The 18,440-nt window shown below is 47.1% G+C and overlaps 4 protein-coding genes across 7 annotated transcripts; 2 read left to right on the forward strand and 2 right to left on the reverse strand.

Moving 5' to 3' along the window:
* Positions 1 to 612: 612 nt before the first annotated feature.
* On the reverse strand, positions 613 to 6,386 carry LOC101065765 (uncharacterized). The gene is made up of 2 exons (XM_029849029.1): positions 5,915 to 6,386; positions 613 to 4,000 (listed from the first exon to the last, which is right to left on the reverse strand). Exons 1-2 carry the CDS (start codon positions 5,927 to 5,929, stop codon positions 1,763 to 1,765), a joined length of 2,253 nt encoding a protein of 750 aa, XP_029704889.1. The 5' UTR covers positions 5,930 to 6,386; the 3' UTR covers positions 613 to 1,762.
* A 355-nt stretch (positions 6,387 to 6,741) lies between these two features.
* Positions 6,742 to 9,014, forward strand: chmp1b (charged multivesicular body protein 1B). Its single transcript, XM_003971102.3, has 8 exons — positions 6,742 to 6,757; positions 7,357 to 7,454; positions 7,534 to 7,680; positions 7,761 to 7,829; positions 7,904 to 8,011; positions 8,089 to 8,132; positions 8,282 to 8,354; positions 8,439 to 9,014. The coding sequence occupies exons 1-8, from the start codon at positions 6,742 to 6,744 to the stop codon at positions 8,481 to 8,483; spliced, it is 600 nt and encodes a 199-aa protein (XP_003971151.1). The 3' UTR covers positions 8,484 to 9,014.
* An 883-nt stretch (positions 9,015 to 9,897) lies between these two features.
* On the forward strand, positions 9,898 to 12,687 carry rraga (Ras-related GTP binding A). Of its 4 annotated transcripts, none has more exons than XM_011611491.2 (10): positions 9,898 to 10,005; positions 10,357 to 10,475; positions 10,690 to 10,789; positions 10,881 to 10,947; positions 11,032 to 11,254; positions 11,488 to 11,583; positions 11,655 to 11,777; positions 11,866 to 11,957; positions 12,035 to 12,150; positions 12,243 to 12,687. In XM_011611491.2, the coding sequence occupies exons 2-10, from the start codon at positions 10,449 to 10,451 to the stop codon at positions 12,344 to 12,346; spliced, it is 948 nt and encodes a 315-aa protein (XP_011609793.1). In that variant the 5' UTR covers positions 9,898 to 10,005; positions 10,357 to 10,448; the 3' UTR covers positions 12,347 to 12,687. The 4 variants fall into 4 exon arrangements, with proteins under 4 accessions (XP_011609793.1, XP_029704089.1, XP_003971152.1 ...); XM_029848229.1 differs by having other exon boundaries at positions 9,912 to 10,005; positions 10,360 to 10,475; XM_003971103.3 differs by having other exon boundaries at positions 9,938 to 10,094.
* A 313-nt stretch (positions 12,688 to 13,000) lies between these two features.
* cnga2b (cyclic nucleotide gated channel subunit alpha 2b) lies at positions 13,001 to 18,195 on the reverse strand. Its single transcript, XM_029848226.1, has 7 exons — positions 18,069 to 18,195; positions 17,224 to 17,334; positions 16,473 to 16,583; positions 15,936 to 16,106; positions 15,612 to 15,719; positions 15,308 to 15,414; positions 13,001 to 15,115 (listed from the first exon to the last, which is right to left on the reverse strand). Exons 2-7 carry the CDS (start codon positions 17,322 to 17,324, stop codon positions 13,629 to 13,631), a joined length of 2,085 nt encoding a protein of 694 aa, XP_029704086.1. The 5' UTR covers positions 17,325 to 17,334; positions 18,069 to 18,195; the 3' UTR covers positions 13,001 to 13,628.
* Between the last annotated feature and the right edge of the window lie 245 nt (positions 18,196 to 18,440).

Raw genomic sequence — 18,440 nt, forward strand, 5'->3', positions numbered from 1 at the left:
ACAAAGAATCACCAGTTGGAGAATGGTGGGACAGCCTGTCAGCTGCAATAGACGGTCGCAAAGCTGCCGGTAGCGGCATGAATGAACTGGAAGCTTGGGTGAGTCAGAGGCGGAACAAATAAGGTTGAGGCTGTGACGCACCGGCGCTCTGCCACACCTAGAAACTGCAGAAATGCTGGAGGATCAGGGGAATTTGTGCATAATGGTGCACTGCATGAAGAACAATGCACACTGGTATGAGGAGGGGGGTGACTGCTTTACTTTTAAATTAGAAAAATACTAGCAATGGAAATAATGTATAAGCTCCAATGTTATAGACTGACTGAAAATGGCTCATACTGCCGCTACCAGAACATTTGACTCATCAAGGTGCCCTTAGTTTATTAAAAAAAACCTTTTTATGGGATATTGGTTCAGATAATGAAACCAGCTGGAGGGCAGAGGCCTATAAAGTCAGGGGCTGTAATGAATGGAGCGCTTAATGTGCAAATATCAGCCTTTGATTTAAATGCTAGCAGGGAAATGCTCACAGGGGGCAACTCAAATGACCTCTGTCATTAAGGCTAAAGCAATAAAAAGTGTAATCCTGTGAAAAAGCAAACTCCACACAACAAATGCTCGTGTTGAATTTATTACCACAATAACACAACAATCTGATCACAGACGTCATCACAGGAATACTAAGATTAATGTCTCTACTGCTGAAAAAGCTCCTTCATTAACGCCGTCCAATTAAAAGTTCACAGTCAAATCAGAAACAGGTTTCCTTCATTCAGCCCCGTGCATTTACATTGTGCTTCAACCTCAAATTCGGCGTCCTGTCCTGTGCTTTAACCGCCTTATTTATGCTTTTAATTCATTGTTTAAGTAAGTACAGGTACTGCAGCAACACACACAATGAGCCAACACGGGGACAGAGTGCAACAAGCGCTCCTGCACCGTTTTAATAATTGAAAAGCGCAGTTACATTTAAATTTCACTCACAGCAGCAGGCTCAACCCCAACGCAACTCAAGTTCACGAGGTCCACTACGACACCAGGGGATACACAGCACAGCCCGCTACACAGACCCCTGCATGCGCTCTCCAGCCTCAGCTTTTCTTTTTTTTTTTACACGTGTTAATAAGTAAAGGATTTTCTTTGTTTTGTATATTCAACACAGCTATAGATCACTACTTTGCCTTACTTTTTTTAAGCCTCTGTGACCCCTGACCTTTACTGACCCTAACCCGATGCAAACAGCCCTGAGGTTCAATCATGAAACTGATGTCATAGTTCTATTAAAACTCTAGTGAAGACACCACAGTAACTCTTGTATAATGTACAGTACGGCCTCAGTGAACACACAGATTCAGGCTGAATTTTACTCCACACACCAGATTGACAACACGGTTACGACTATTATGAACCTCCTCCGAGGCGGCGTCCAATCGATCGTTGTTCAAGGCTGACACCGATGATGTTTCACACGCTAGAGGAGCTGTCGATGATCACAGTGTAACGTTCTCCTCCTCGGACGGGGTGACTGTCCCGATGTTCTTAAAAATCGGATCTGGAACCACCGCAAGGCTCCTCAACGTTTAGTCCTCTCTGGAAGCCTTTGCCTCCACTCTGGCCCCTCATCTTTCATGTCGCAAGCTGGGGAATTTCAAAGCGTTGCACAACATGCGCCCGTGGTTGCTTGTTGCTAAAACCTCCATTTGTGCATGTGCTCGCAGCGCGCCATGCTCGAAGCGGCCCCCCGCCGGGCACGTGACCGTGGCTACACGAGGCCAGTCTGCATGTGAACGTGTAAAGGGTAGGGGTGGTAGACCAGCGGGGGCTGGGCCTGGGTGACGAAGTAGCTGCTGTAAATAGGCTCCGACACGTACGGAGCCGGCTGGTAGAAACAGGTCACGTTGGCCGTGTTGGGGATGGCGTTCTGTTCTCCCAGTACCCTCAGAGCCAGGACGGTGATCATATTGAGGGTCTGCCTCCTCTCGTGTCCCATCAGGCACACCGTGCTTTCATCGATCACACGCCGCAGGGTCATCAGGTAGTCGTACTTGCTGGCCTCCTCGTTTCCAATGAAGTGGCACTGCAGGTAGGCCTCGATCTTCCTCTGCTGCTCGCTCACGTCGGGGAAGTCGATGAAGAAGCGGGAGCACATGTACCGCTCCAGCGACTTGATCTCCGTCTCGCTGGCTGGTCGGAAGTTCCTCACCAAGAGGTCGCTGTATTTCAACAGGCCGCCGCCCCGGATCTCCTCCGGGCTGTGGGTGGCGATGAGGCGTTGGCGAAGGTGGTCCATGGCCTGTCCGAAGTCCCCGTACATGCACTCTGCCTCCACGAGGATGCCGGGCTCCGGCGCCCCCTCGGTCCAGGAGCTTTGCGGGATGCTGTCTTCCAGTCTGGGTGTTTGATAGCTGCTGTGAGGCTGCGGTGGAGCACCGGTGTCGGGAGGGCTGCGCTGATTGGCTGAATCTGGAGGCTTCTTTGAATGTTTGGGCTTGACACTTTGTTCGGCGGGTTCGGTCGCAGGAAGCTCAAAGTGAGACGTGCCGGCTGGGGTGCGGGGAGGAGCGGTCGGGACGTCTGCGGCCTCTGTCTGTGGAACATCTGGACTGTGGACCTGACCGCGGTCCTGCGAAGGACAGTTTGCCTGGAGCGGTTTGGGAGTTTCTATGGGCGGGAACATCTGCGTGGTGAGATCCGACAAATCCGTGAGCAGAGACCACTTTTCTGGCTTGCTGAGCATCTTCCGAGACATTTTTCGCTGTAATTTGGGCAAGGGGCAATAATCCGGGACGATGTCTTGCGACGTGCTGCACGTCTTCTTAGCTGGAGGAGGGAAGGAAAATTCCAGCTGCGAGTCTTGAGGGCACGAGGAGTCCTCGGCCCTGCGGAGGACAGAGCTCACGTTGAACTGAGCCGGTTCCTCGGGGCGCTCGGTGTCCTGTGCGGCCGACTGGTCCGTGTGCGCTGACGCTGCCTCGGAAGCATTTGCTGCAGCAGAATCTTCACTAAGCTGCTTTGAACATGGCGGCGAGGTCAGGGGGGCGTCGGCGACGAGCGTTTTAGTGGGTGAAACGGAGGAATAATCCCCGTCTTTCTCACTGACGTTTTCCTCACACAGCTCAAACGCGATGTCCTCTTCTGAGGAAACGTCCTCGATGGCGTCCGCTTCCTCCTCCTGCTGGGTGATGTCACTCTTTGCCGTGGCTGCTTCCTGGTTTCCCTCAACGCCTTCTGCTTCTGCTGGAGGAAGCTCTTTCTCCTGTGGCTGATCTTGACAGGTTGCCATGGCTGAGTCCTTCTCCCCACTTGCTTCCCCCCCCTGAACAACGCTTGATTGTTCTCCCTCCTTCGGCTCATCCTGGAACTCAGTTTTAGTCGAGCTGACGGCGCTCGGAGCCTTCCTGCATTGTCTTCGCTCAGCCTCCCAGTAAGACTCCAGCATGCGGTTTAATATTATCTGGAAGGAATCCACGCTGAATTCAAACTGCCTGCGGAGGGAGCCGACGAAGCGGAGACCCACCGTTTTAGCTCGGTTGTTGGAGAGCGAGATCAGGCTCCATCTGTCGTTCTCGTTGAAAACCTTCACCATCTTTTGCACGTAGGCCTCCTTCATCGTCAGGCAGGTGATCTTCCTTCTGTTCACGCCATATGGTAGGAGGTCTCGCAGGCTGCCCAGGACCACCTCCTTTATCACCTGGAGGTCCTCCTGTCTGAGTAACTCCACTCCGAAAATGATGTCTAGATCTCTGTAGCCCAGGCCGTTGTCCCTCAGCAGGACATGACTGGCAGTCGCACCGTTCAGTCGTACGTCTTTCACCTGAATGTTTCTCTCCACCAGACGGTCCTTCACCACCCGGATGATGTCTTTGGCTCTCACCTGCAGCGTGGGAAAATTCCCTCGGCCGTGGATGGGGATCACCTCGGTCAGGACTTTGTCCAGTGCTTGGACTTGTTCATGGGTCAGGTTCTGAAACCTCTTCAGCGGAGGATCCATGCTTCTTTTCTGCAGAACAGATTGACAAAAATTGGCCAGAGTTCTTTTGACAGAGACAGTTTTCTTTTCATCACTCATGAAATGTTTAACCTGTTTTCCTACTCTTTAGAATTCAGGCCTGTAAACACAAGGGAACCGTTTCAAAATGAAAAATACATTCAATAAACATGGGGAAATGCACTTCAGTCAGATGTTTTCTCTCTCGTTCATTCTGACAAAAGAAACAACCACTAGGTGGCAGCAGTGTTTGACGTTCTCTGCCCTTATATTTTTAATTTGAAAATGTTTGAACTTATCAGGAACGTTAATATAAATCTATTCTTACACATCCTCTCTTTCCACACAGTGTTCTGTACCAAATCCGGCAGTCCATAAGATGCAGGTTGGCAAATAAACTCAAAAGCCTGTGGCTGCTTTACAATTCCTCCTACGCTGCATTGTGGATTTCCTGCACGGTGATTCATATACTTTCCATTTTTACTGTAAAGGACACCGCCAGTTTTACATGGTGGTCACAGAAGAGAAACAGTCAGTAGTCGCCATGTTGAAATTCCTCCATGATAAAGCTGTGGCGTGTTAGTCATTGGCTGGCTGTCAGCTCCAAGGACAGTCAGTGTGAGACTGGCTGGACTTGTCTGTTCTTTTTTTGTCCTTTGTTCTCTCTCGCATAGAAGTGAAAATGAGTTTGATCTGTACAGTCATACAGTAGACAGGCCAGACCAGAGTGCAGAATATGAATAGAAATAAAATTACAAATACAAATCATGTCAAATTATTAACCATCAGGATTTGAAAGGCATTAATTCCCTTAAAAGACAAATTTTCTATGGTGGAAATCTGCCAGAATTTAAATACAATATGGTGCACCTCACAGTAGAGTAGGTATAAATAAAGGGTTTTTATTAACATGGGTCTAAATTTAACAACATTTAATTTGTAATTTTCTTTTAAAATATTAGTTTTGGTTTATTTTTGTTAGGTTTAACAGATGAAATCTGAAGATATGGGGTGGGTTTCATTAAATGAAAAATATACACACATAAATAGATATATACGATTATTTTTTAATGGATTAAAAAGGTTTGCGTAATGTCGAAACAACTGCGAGGTGCTGTTATGTGAACCAGGCACTTCATTTCAGTCTGAGTTGGTGTCCGGGGACAGTTCAAATGCGAGGGCAAAGCCGAGGAGGGTCAGGGGGAATCGTGGCCCACAGAAGCCCCGAGTGAATCCCAGGGGTTACATCAGCTCGGTCCTGCAGCAGGATCGCTCTCCTACCACTTGGCTTCTTTATAGATAAGACTATATGAGTCATGCAGTCCTTGAATGAAGCCTCACGCCTGGATCTTTTCCCTTTTGTGCACGAACGACACAAAAGTGCACCATGTTTAGCATAAGAAAAATGACAGACAAAACAAAAATCCCAGCAAGGTTGATAAATGTTACATGTTACTGTGAAAAAAAGCCCTAGTGGATGAGGTCGAACGGCGCCGCCTGTTGTGCGTGGCTGGAACTGCGGGTGAAAACGCCACCTGAACAAGTGGGGACACGCCTGGCCTCCCGCAGAATAGGGATCCACATGATAACCAACGGATCTGAGGGACTTTTCACCCTTGATCCTACTATACTATGTAACATAGTATGTTATTCCTGCAGCCCAAAACTATTAAGACCATCGTCCAACCTCAGATTTGAGAATAAGTGCCTATAAATTATAAAACCCATTGGCTTGTTTATCTGTGCTGTTTACCAGTGGGTATTGACATCTTTCCCATTACAACCTTGTGACCAAAATGTGCCCCAGTTGACTCCTCTCTCCATTTATTTGACTCCTGCATTTATGCCCTCTCTTCCCAGCATGCTGTCACCAATGTTCCTGTCTACGGGAAGCAGAAAAAACACCTTTACATGAGAGGAACTCACCTGATGTGTGGCCATAGCAGAGGCAGAGCAGCAACAAAATGCAGAAACGATACCCAACAGGTTTATTCAACCCCTCTTGGTGAGATGAGATTGATGCTGAAGTTCCACGGACAGTTTTCTCTCAACACCACTGGAGCACTGTTTCCATGGTAATCAGGCGGCACGAAATTTACGGTAAATCACGACGCTCGGTCTCCGAGGAACTACCAAGTGTCGGCCACTCAACTTTACAACAAACCCTGGATATTGCTGTCTTCCGTGCACATCGCAAGTGTTTGCTAAAGTTTGTATTAGTGGAGCTCATCGACGTGCCAGGCTGGACTGCCGGCGTGCCACCGCACTGCCGAGGTGTTGCGAGGTGAGCATCACATCAGACGGTGTGAGTCATCCTCTCTCCCCGCCGCGATCCACGCTGGAAGTCTAATGATCAATCACCCGCCTTCTCCGCCCACCGGGCCGCCAAGCTCCCACATCCACTCGCAACTGGTCACTTTGAACCGCTTCTGGTGGGAAAAGTTCGTGCCATCAAACGCAATTTATTGCGCCCGTGTTTTATTTATTACTCTATTCATTCACGTTTTTGTTTTTTGTTTTTGCGCTGGGGGGAGGCGGAGCCTGTTTACCAGTGACGTCAGAGGGATGCCGCACCACGTGACTCTGACGTAGTTCATATTTTGGTCAGGAAGTGCGGAAGAAGACGACGACGACCGAAACCCGAAGAGTCCAAGTTCTCCAGACAAGTTTTGCCCGATTTCACAGCCCCATTTGTGCAGTGTCCGTGTGGATTTTTCCGTGAGTTACTCGGGTCATCGAAGATTCGCCTGAAGATGTCGGCTATAGAGAGTATCCTTTGAACAATGGGGCGTCGGAGGCTGTCGACTCGGTTCTGTAACACCAGTAGTAACGAGCGAGTACTGGTGAGGGCTACATTATGGCCTTTAACTCGGACTTTACCACGATCAGATGATGGCAAACAACCAAAATGACAACGTGTTGCCCCGCTGATTAAACTGGAGCCCTTTAAAACCTTTAATCAAGTTCATGCCTGACTGGCCTGAAGGCCTCCGAAGCGGCGCAGCTGCATGGCTGGAAATAGACTTTAGTCTGGCCAGATGTTTATTAGATAAAAAATAGAAAATAAACCTCATTTTAATAGATAATAGTGTTCGGATTAATTGCCGAATGGAGGAATGTGTCATTGTAAAGAAAATGAAGGTGTTATCTTTTTAACAAGGCTAGTCTATTGCCATATATTTAAAATATGTTAATCAAATTGGACTTTTAGCCGCACAGGAATGATATGTACAGTGATACAGGTTTGGAGTTAAATCACTACGTTTGCTGGTTCAGTGGTATTTTCCAAGAGAAGCAGGTTGATTTTTTTAATAGAACAGCAGTTTGACTTGTGTCTGGAGTGTTTTTCCATTAACCCCATGTCACAGAGCATCTGTTCAATCTAAAATTCGCCACCAAAGAGCTGCAAAGAAACTCCAAGAAGTGCGATAAAGAAGAAAAGGTAGAGAAGAGCAAAGTAAAAAAAGTAAGTAAAACCTCCAAAGCCGGGATTTGTGACGGCTGAATCCTGCTGCTGAGGCGGATCGTGTTCGTGTGTCCCCTAGGCTATCCAGAAGGGAAATACGGAAGTGGCGAGGATCCACGCAGAGAACGCCATCAGACAGAAGAACCAGTCCGTGAATTTCTTGCGGATGAGCGCTCGGGTGGATGCGGTGGCCTCAAGGGTCCAAACTGCCGTCACGATGAAGCAGGTGGACTAAACGGCGAGCTTGAAGATCCGTTCCTTCCTTGTTTTTGCTTCCGTGTTGGCTGACGGGATTTGTCTTTGCAGGTCACGAAATCCATGGCCGGGGTGGTGAAAAGCATGGACGACGCGCTGCGGTCGATGAATTTAGAAAAGGTAGCCTACCGTTCAGACGCGCTGCCAAGAGCAATTGCAATGTGATTTTAAGCCCTTTCCCTTTTTTCCTTCAGATTACGGCGCTAATGGACAAATTTGAACACCAGTTTGAAACCCTGGACGTGCAGACGGCACAGATGGAGGACACAATGAGTAGCACAACAACGCTCACAACGCCACAGGTATGTTCACACACAGTACGGGTTTGGAGTGTTTCTACCTGTAAACACGTTCATTGGTGACTGTCTTTGTGTTGCAGAATCAAGTAGAGTCGCTGATGCACGAAATGGCCGATGAAGCAGGGTAAAGCTTTTTTTTTTTTTTCTCAAATATACTCTAAAATAATGCTAAATGTCACTATTTTTTAAAGAAATCCTACATGTGATGAGTATTTTGGACCCTAGTAACGAGACATTTTTAATGCACGCTGATGGTTATAACATCCTGTTTAGACTTGACCTGAACATGGAGCTTCCTCAGGGCCAGACCGGATCGGTGGGCACAACCGTGGCCTCTGCGGAGCAGGTACGTCTTCCGCCTACGAGGGATTAAAATCCGGTTGTTTATTGCCCCCACGATTGACCATCTTCTCTGGCTTCTGCCCCAAAGGATGAGCTGTCTCAAAGACTCGCCAAACTCCGAGACCAGCTTTGAATACGGCGGACTGATGATCGCTCTTCGACTTTTTTACCTGTTGTCTTTTTTCTTTGATGCCTCTCGTGACGATGTCGAGGAGCCTCGGCGTCTCATCAACTCTTATTTTATCCCGTGTTCGTAGGAGCCCTCTGAAACCTTTATACTGTACAAAGAAACATGTGGAGTATGTACAAATGTTCCAAAATTACAAAGTAATAATTGAGGATTATTAACGAGGTGAAACTTTGTTAATGTATTCGAAAGAACTATAGATGAGGAACAAAGTATTTACAGGCTGATTTTATATACACTTACTGAAGGAAACAGGCTGATGCATACTTGCATGATGGCATAAAGTTTGTATCTATTTCACTAAATCAGTGTGCTAAACACCCTCATCACTCTCATGGTAACATCTGGTTGATTTGTTGCGTTTTATTTCCGATGAAAGTGGGGAGTGGTTGTGTTTGTCTCTTGAGCGTTGTCTGATCAGTTGGGATGGGGTTGTAGTTACATTATAGAAGTAATAAATAAAGTCTAATGCTTTTATGTTTTGTGGTATTTCCTATTTAGTTTCACCTGGATATTAGAGTTTATTTTTGTCATCTTTGGTACTTGAACTGTCAGGAGCGGACTCCTAATTATCAATATAATAAACGTGCCATTGTGGCACGATGATAAATTCGGACTAATAAAGACATTACCCTAAATAATAGCAGATACTTAAAAGTGCACACAAGGAATTGCCTTAGTAAATAAGGTAATTCTGTTTTATACACCCTGATTCGGAGTCTTTGCCATCCTGAAGGAGTCTCTCACCGTATAGTGTCACATGCAGATAGACTAATGATGCGTGTAATGGGCACTATTCCTCATTTTCACGCACTTCACAGTGCAAACGGTGAAAACACCCCTCTAGCCCATGAACTGGTGGTTTATCAGAACTATCCGATCCACAGAAAAAATGCATTAATCTGTAATTGACCAAAAATTTTTTTTTGTAAATGCATTTTTATATATCAATGTATCTTAACATTACCCAGCTTTAAATGGGTATTTTCTTTAGCATTATGTAATGATGTAGCAGTAAACAGCATGTACAAACAGACGGGCGCCATGTTGGAGCCCATTGTTCCACCGGCTCTTTAGCTCCGTCTGGTGGCCAAAGTGGCGAACGGCCACGAATAAATAGTTTGAAGAGCCGTGTTTGGCAAATAACACTAATTATACAGCTTCTATTATGAAGCCACAGCGCTATCAATTTTTTTTACACCTTCTCGTACCTTGACCCTCCCAATTTATTCTGCCCTGAACTAATCAAACGTAAATAGTTATTTTAAGACAATGAGTTGTTGCTTGATTTGTCAGTTTTGCTTTGTCTCCATATCACAAGATAACAGTGATCAAACGGGTAAAAATAAAGGCGAACTGACACGTGAGACCAAATCAGGGAGGGGGGGGAAGAATCACATCATCTCGTCAGGTGACTTTGGCGTAAACAGGAAGCAGCTGATCTTCATTTCCCTGGCTGATTCTTCAAGTAATGTATACGACTGTATTCGTAAAAGCAAACAAAAACGAATTTATCTGGTACTGCCTGAATTTAAATAAGCGTATTGTCCGGCCGGGGTGAGTAGACTACACACTGCTGAACTTTATGTTGGCTGACTAGTTGATTCGCTAAGCTAAGCTTCAGGACGTTCCACTGCGCTAGCGTGGTAGCTAAGTTAGCATTAGCTCACTTCTGAACAGGACTCATACTTTCCATTTTATATAAAGTTGGAGGGCGATCCATATCATGTATGCAAAACCTTGACGCCTACATTGAAGTTGCTCTTTCGTCCTTTTAGTCCCGAGTCACGTCTAATTGAGGAATGTTTGTTGTCTGCAGCAGCAGGAGGACGGGGAGAGCTGCAGACACGGACCAGAGTCATCTGACTTGCAGCTCAAACTATTGCTTCACCTCGTATCTGCCGAGTGGTAATGTCAAGCTCAGCAATGAAGAAAAAGGTGAGTCTTATTCAAGTATTCTTTCCCAGAAATCGTAAAACATTCTCAATAAATGGGATTTATTTTTCCTATAAACTACCTTTCGTGGAATAAATGTTCACGAAGCGATACATCACTATACTGTTATTCATTTTTATTTTCACGAATTGCCTTCTAGAAATAGGAATACAGACTATTTTGGTTCCTCGCTTATTTATTTTTTTGTCCATTTCAGGTGTTACTGATGGGGAAAAGTGGGTCGGGAAAGACCAGCATGAGATCAATCATCTTTGCTAATTACATCGCTCGAGACACACGGCGACTCGGAGCTACAAGTAAGAGATCTTCAAAAAGTCAAAGAGGTGTTACATGAAGATTTCTGCTCGACACATTAAAAATAATTTTGCCCGTTTATTTGAATGCTAGTCGATGTGGAACACTCCCATGTACGGTTTCTGGGCAACCTGGTTTTGAACCTCTGGGACTGTGGAGGGTAAACAGCATGTGCACATGATGGATTCTTTGAAATGGCCTCGGATTCAACTAACGGCTGCTGTGCGTCTCCTCTACTCACCAGACAGGACACCTTCATGGAGAACTACTTCACGAGCCAGCGGGACAACATTTTCAGAAATGTCGAGGTGCTCATTTACGTATTCGACGTGGAGAGCCGCGAGCTGGAGAAGGACATGCACTACTACCAGTCGTGTCTGGAGGCCATCCTGCAGAACTCCCCCGACGCTAAAGTGTTCTGCCTGGTTCATAAAATGGATCTGGTGCAGGAGGATCAGAGAGATGTGGTAAGGCTCCTAAAGATGTACTGAATTTATTAAGGATGTTCTCGGTTAATTAAAGCCATGCTTTTAATCACAGCTGGCCTCATCTCTTGTTGTTTTTAACATTTATTTTGACATCTTTTGCATTTAAAAACTTGTGATTTTATGCATCAGAACAGTGTTTCTGCTGCTATACTCTTAAATATTTTTCCTATCCTGACTTATCCCATTGTTTTCCGCATCTTTATTCCTTTTAGATCTTTAAGGAGCGCGAGGAAGACCTGAAGAGACTGTCCAGACCCCTGGAATGCACATGCTTCAGGACCTCCATCTGGGATGAAACCCTGTATAAGGTGGACATGTTCTTGTTTGACTCTTTCAGTGTCAAAATAAAACAAAGTAAGAGCTGATCATGTGCGTGCAGGCCTGGTCGAGTATAGTCTACCAGCTCATCCCAAACGTCCAGCAGCTGGAGACCAACCTGAGGAATTTTGCACAGATCATAGAAGCTGATGAGGTTCTCTTGTTTGAGAGAGCCACATTCCTGGTGAGGACACAGAGGCACCCTGGCAACGTGCCGGAGGGAAAACCGGAATCCGTTGATGGAGGTTAATCTTTCTTTCTTTCTTTCTTAGGTCATCTCACACTATCAGTGCAAAGAGCAGCGAGATGTTCACCGCTTTGAGAAGATCAGCAACATTATCAAACAGTTTAAACTCAGCTGCAGGTGAGTGGGCGCTCGCCTTCACACCCGCCACGCTTTGCTTTTTCTCACATTTGATCATTTTTGTGTTGTTGTTGCAGCAAGCTGGCAGCGTCCTTCCAAAGCATGGAAGTGCGGAACTCCAACTTTGCAGCCTTCATCGACGTCTTCACCTCCAACACCTACGTCATGGTCATCATGTCCGACCCCTCCATTCGTAAGTAGCAAATGTGACCCTTCTCGGCAGCACGAGCGGGCGGAACCGTTCCAAATCCTCCCTTTTCACAGACGCGTCTCTGTTTCTGTCAGCATCTGCAGCCACTCTCATCAACATCAGGAACGCCAGGAAACACTTTGAGAAGCTGGAGCGGGTGGACGGGCCCAAGCACAGCCTGCACATGCGAATGCGCTAGTGGACGCGCATGTCCCCATGGACACTCTCAGCCAATCAGACCACAGACCACACGCGGCGATCTCCCAGCTCTCTCTCTCTCTCACACGCGCACACACACACACACAAAAGCAGCCCTGCTCTGTGCCGTCTGTGTCTTCATATTCAATCACGTCGTCTTTCCCTCTGCAGCGATCAGCAGTTCACTCAACCTTTGCTGTCACACTTTTACAGTACATCTGTTCATTCTGAGATGGGGGGGGGGTTAAATGATGAATGTAGCAGCAGTTAGTGTTTGATTTTCAAGTGCAGTTTGCAGGCTGTTACAAAAATAGAATTCTATTAAAAACATGATTTGCTGCTGTTGTTTTTTTTTTTTTAATGTATATATTTGACATGTTGACCAGCTGGTGTGTGATATTGGGACTATATTTATATTCCTGTAAAAGAACCCCTGCAGCTGTCCCCCAACACACACATTCACACACAACACATGGTGACAAATGTGTGTTGGGGAGGGAGCTATAATGTGTGTGGGGGGTCACAGGGCCGCAGGTTTCAGCAGTAAACCGGACCACGCGTGAACGGGCTTTTGATCCGATTTGACTGAAACGGATGCATATTTTTCAAACCCCATCTGGACCGAACGGTCCAGGGTTTGTTCCTGACTACCACCCTGCGACTCCACATCCCTGATCAGAAATGCACAAAAATAGATATTTGATTTTTTTATTTAAAAAAAAAAAAGGATTTGTTTAATCACTCCATGTATGGAAATCTTGAAACAAAAGCCGGTCATTTAGAACTCATTCTGGGATATAATGACCTGCGTGACCAGCTGGGCCACCCAAGCCTGATACTGTGCACGAGCGTATTGTCCTGACTGTGCTTATCAGTGCTGCTCATGTGGGCCAGTTGAATAACTGGAAACTCCCCAGTAACTTCACACACACTCTGCTGAATGCCACCGGTCCACCATTAAAACCTTGTTTGACCAGCTTTCAACCCAACGTCTCCGTCCAAGACGGTGATCAGAACCAGGTTTGTCTTTATAGCTCATGTTTATAGTTTAAATGTGATCTAGTCAAATTGGTTCCTTTTAGACACTGGGATGAGATCACAGGAGCTTTAATAGGATGAGGAAGAGTTCAGTTTTATTTCCATCCACTTGTGATAAAATCTGCTGTTCGGATTCAGTTTTATTTCCTGATGACAGGACGCCAAAGCCGCAGCAGTCTCGGTCATCTCTGCATGTTTACGGCCGTGCAAACATCTGTCTGCTTTTGCTGTTCTCGTCACCACATTCATGACTGATTGGTTGTCGGGCTCGTTCTGGGCTCATTATTCTGACGAGGGGACCCATCTGCGTGGACAATGGGCGCGGTGTCCGTTTGACTGAGCGCCTCTGCACCTGCGTCTGCCTTCCTGCCTGCGTCTGCTCCGCAGTCTGTCTGATTGAGCTGCCGCTCCAGCAGCGTGATCCGCTGCTTCAGTCTTTGCTGAGTGTGCGTGTATTCACTGAGCAGGCGGGAGAAGCGGGTCTGCAGGGTGTCCAGGGAGGACTCCAGCCGCTCCACCTTCTCCTCCGTGTCCTCCTTCTGCAGCCCGCCGCTCTCAGCGTTCTCATCCAGCAGACCCTCTTTGATGAGGATATCCCGCCCCCTCTCCTCCAGCACCGTCTTTGCATCGGGGTATTCGGTCACGGCCTCCATCAGGTCGTCCTTGGAGAGGCAGAAGAGGTCGGAGTAGCCCAGGCTGCGGATGTTGGCTGTGCGGCGATTCCCCATTTTGCTTCCTTTAATGTTCAGAATGCTGATCTCCCCGAAGCAGCTGCCGGCGGTGAGAAGAGCGTACTGTGTGACGCCATCGTCAGCCACGACCGCCAGCTTCCCCTCTTTGATGATGTACATCTCCTTCCCTATGTCCCCCTTCCTGCAGATGTAGTCCCCTGGGCTAAAGACCTGCGGCCGCAGCTTGAGCACCAGCTCCACCAGCAGTCCCGCCTCGCAGTCTTGAAAAATGCGAACTTTCTTCAGGGTCTCCAGGTGCACGTTGATGGCGATCTCGGCACGGAGCTTGTTAGGCAGGTTCTTCAGCACCTCCTGCTCATCCACAGCTTTCTTGTTGGTCCAGAGGTAATCAAACCACTTGATGACGCGGGTTTCCAGCTCTTTGTTGACTTTTCGGAAGTGCATGTAGTGTTTGATGGCGTCGATCCGAGCTTGGAACTCGGCTCGCGTGGCATTCATGTTGGCAATCATGGAGCCCACGTTTCCTACAATTGTGGCGAAGATCAGCACCCCCACAAGAAAATCAAAGACCACGAAGAGGTACTCTTCATCTCGGACAGGGGCGGGCATCTCTCCGATGGTGGTGAGGGTAAGAGTAGACCAGTAGAGGCAGTAGACGTAACTCCGAGTCAGGGAGGAATATTCTGGCCTGGAGATGTTTGGGAATACCCAAGTGTCCGACCCGAACCCCAAAGACTTGGATATGGCGTAATAGATGCAGGCGTTCCAGTGAATGATGACCAGGATGTAAAGTACCAGGTTGCAAATTCGGAAGATGTTGGGGTAATTGGTGCGGGTCTCGGTGCGATCGAAGAATTCGAACATGCGGGGGAAGCGGAGGAGGCGGTTGAACCTGAGCTGCGGCGTGTGGATGCCGGTGGAGATGTAGGCCAGGTCAGTGGGCAGGATGGACAGCAAGTCCAACTTGAACTGGAGGGTTCGGACGTAGCTGGCCCACAGCTTGGCTTGGTCCTTCACCAGCAGCCCCTGTTCCAGAAACCCTGGGACATGAAAGTGGCTCAAACATAAAAAAGTGGCCAGACCTCAAACATACTGAAGCTAGAAGGAGAGCTACAGGATGAGTAAGGACAGGCCGGGTTAGCGTAGCATAAAATGAATAAACAGGTCAGCCCCTATCTTATTGGGCCCTACAGTTACACTTGAGATTGCTATTAAAAAAAAAAAAGAATCACCTGTTCGGAGTCTGACACCAGTGTCCAATAGGTAAATCAAGTCTGAAAGGTAGTCCAGCACCAGCCAGCAGATGTAATTCTCCACCTGTAACTTGTCAAAACATGCCCTGTGAACAGCAAACAAGCAGGGCCGTAAATATCAACAGTACAAGTGCACCGGGGGCTTTTAGAGGGGGGAAGGGTTGATGTCGCTGCCGTTCTTTTCATTAAAACGAGAGGATGCAAAGATGTTTACTGCATATTATAAGGGTATCCTGCTGCCTTTGTTTACGATGCTATGCAGGTTAATGCGGTGTCTAATTACCTCGCAACAACGAGAAACCAGTTATAGAGAACCGCCACGGCGATGACGAACAGCCAGCGGTAGTAGGCGTTATCGGACGGGGACACCACAAGCAGATTCCACCTTTTCCTGAAAGCACAGGAAGCACGGATTCAAGTGCAACACATAACTAAGGCTGTAGGTGTTTGCTCTTAAAGTAAAGTTGCTGCAAATCATACAACATAAACTGCAGTTTTATATACGTCTTGGCACGCTGTAGGCACCCTCTACTATTTAAAAATGATTATAATTTTAGATAGGTGGGGTTGTTAAGGTGAAGAGTGATGGTGTATCAGGAGGACGCACTTGAAGATCCCTCCGTTTCCGTTAGCATCTGGGTGGCTGTTGCTGCTGCGACTGGGGGCCAGTTTCAGCTCCGGGCCTCGAAAGCGCTCCATGAAGGAGTCAGGCCGCTCCTCGTTCTCCAACAGACTCTTGTGCGCCCATTCCCTCAGTCTCACAACCAGGTTCACCAGTCTGAGACACACACAAATTTGATAATCTGTAAACTAAACACGGGAGAATCAGAGCTGCAGTTTTGTTTCATCACCAGGCAACATGTCAACATAAACGTCAACCTCTGCTAGCAAAGTTACTGTACACACGCATGAAAGCTGGCAATTAAACAAAATTATTCAAGTTTCCTTTAACCTCTCAAATGTCTTTGGAAGATTTCTTGATGGAATCTAGAAACATATTAGCATTTTTTTTCATTTTGGGGGTATTACTGTATATCGTTATTCATATTAGGTGGAGGTTTATTGGAGGGAATCTTTTACATTATATTTAAAATAATAGTTGACTGTGTTCTGTGAAAGCGTATTGCAGGTTAGCTTGCTGTACCTTGACATGGCCCCCGTCCTTTGAAAAGAGTTCCTTGAGTGCCCCCCATGGGGGTCGAGAGCAGCGACTCTTTGCAGCTCCGAGGATGTGTCATCACAGACTGATGGGACCCTGGGACATAACACGCAGCAATGCAACAGGATGCTTCAGCCCATAATAGTTTGATTATTGGATTATTGCATGTGTGCGTGTGTCTGTGTGTGCATGCGTGCGTGTTCTTCCCGTTGGTCCTGTAAAGGTTTTATCCTGATTTCTGCTTTCTAATCTGTTCCTGGCCTTCCTCCGCTATATTTATACGTTCATGTCCAGGTTTCTTAGACTCTGATAATGCCCCCCCCCCCCACCCCCACCAAAGAGTTGCCTTCACTTGCTTTATTGTTGCATAAGAATCTGCATTCATGTGGTCAGTCAGGACTTGTTATCTCGAGAATTCCAGAAATCTTTGCACTCTCTGACACATTTATTGCATTGTGGCCTCCACTTGTTTCTCCTCCAACTTTAGACAGTAAAAACTGTCACCAGTTTCAACTCCTGTCTTGTGCAATTCACAGTAAAAAGCGATCAGGTCACACTTTGATGAGGAACCTGCTGGTAAGACAATTATATTGGTGTTTGAGAGCTTGAATTATAATGGAGTCCCTGGTTAATAAGATGAATAAATGACTGGACATCAATTAGACTGTCCTCATCTGGTTATCTGCCCCTGGAAGAGAGGCTGATCCAAGGAAAAATGAATAATGACGGCAGTCACCTGCTAAGAATGCTCTCAGCCCTCTCGATCTCCTCCTCCAGGGTGGTCTTCACTGACAGATTGTGCGGTGAGCGGTCCCTCTCTGTTGCCTGACCCGTCATCCTCACACACCTGCAGGCAGACAGACGGGTTAGACAGACGGACGGGCTTCGGTGAGTTCAGAGAGTGCAGTGACAGTGTTTATGGTGCGTATGACAGAAGTATAGCCAGGGGAACGAGCTGGGGGAGGGGGACCACTGGGATGGCCTGTCATAATGGCTCACCTGAGCATCACGCTGCAGTCGGTTGTTGTGGTGACCGAAACAAGCTAGCACAGTTCTGTGAGCTCCTGGCATATCATCTCCAGCAACCATCTAGCTGTACGTGTGACATGTGACACGAGTGATATGCTCCCACCTGCAGCCCTGCAGACGCCTGACGAGATGTTTAGGTGGCTGTTGCCATTGTGTGACTAATTGTTGGACTATTAACCAAAACACACGCACACACGCACACAGTCAGCTCGATGCTCTGAGGCTAAATGAGCCAATCAGCTGCTCTCCCCCAGGAGCCTCATCACTAAGGTAACCAAGATGCTCACTGAAAGCAAAGAGGGCAATTCAACTACAAAGAGCCACACATGTGTTAATGTCTGTTGTTTTGTGATTGAATGAAATTTAAAATCCTTTTTCTAAACCGAAGCTTTTGTGACGTTAATTCCATATACTGACAAAGATTGAACATTCGAGACGCCAAGATGTGGCGCATTTAACTAGGAGACAGAGGTGTAGCTGAGAATTGCAATGAAATGAAATAAAAGTGGGTCAAAAAGATCATTCAAACAATCGAGTTCACGTAGATCCCACCTTCACTTTCCTTCAGTTACTTCAGTAAAATCCACATGATGACCTCACATGTCCCTGTCGGCCAGTTCATCCTCAGTAAAGGTGAAGAAAGGGAACAAAAATGCAAAAGCAGGAAGGAAAACATCGCTCCCCCCGGTCTGTTCTGCAAGCCTCTGCTGGAAGACAGTGCCACCCTCTTCAGGAGCAGGAACGCGCGGTCCGCCTCAGCCTCGGATGGATCAAACTAATGTGGGAGGCTGCCCGGATGAGCGATGCGGGGCGGGGAGAACATAGTGGATGCACAGATGTCAGCATCTGTGGAGCCCTCAGCAAAACCATCTGCATGTCACATGTATAATAGCAACCGTTAATAAACATCCTCACCATTAATAG

This window comes from Takifugu rubripes, chromosome 15, assembly GCF_901000725.2.
Source record: "Takifugu rubripes chromosome 15, fTakRub1.2, whole genome shotgun sequence".
In the NCBI taxonomy this organism is placed as follows: Eukaryota; Metazoa; Chordata; class Actinopteri; order Tetraodontiformes; family Tetraodontidae; genus Takifugu; species Takifugu rubripes.

Coding starts and splice junctions, on each gene's coding strand:
- chmp1b (XM_003971102.3), top strand. Junction 7,455..7,533: donor AGAAGAGCAAAGTAAAAAAA/GTAAGTAAAACC, acceptor TGTGTCCCCTAG/GCTATCCAGAAGGGAAATAC. Junction 7,830..7,903: donor GGTCGATGAATTTAGAAAAG/GTAGCCTACCGT, acceptor TTTTTCCTTCAG/ATTACGGCGCTAATGGACAA.
- rraga (XM_011611491.2), top strand. CDS start 10,449: ATGTCAAGCTCAGCAATGAAGAAAAAG. Junction 11,584..11,654: donor GGGATGAAACCCTGTATAAG/GTGGACATGTTC, acceptor ATGTGCGTGCAG/GCCTGGTCGAGTATAGTCTA. Junction 11,778..11,865: donor TTGAGAGAGCCACATTCCTG/GTGAGGACACAG, acceptor TTTCTTTCTTAG/GTCATCTCACACTATCAGTG.
- cnga2b (XM_029848226.1), bottom strand. CDS start 17,324: ATGACGGGTCAGGCAACAGAGAGGGACCGCTCACCGCACAATCTGTCA. Junction 16,107..16,472: donor AGGACGGGGGCCATGTCAAG/GTACAGCAAGCT, acceptor TGTGTGTCTCAG/ACTGGTGAACCTGGTTGTGA. Junction 15,720..15,935: donor GGAAACGGAGGGATCTTCAA/GTGCGTCCTCCT, acceptor CTGTGCTTTCAG/GAAAAGGTGGAATCTGCTTG.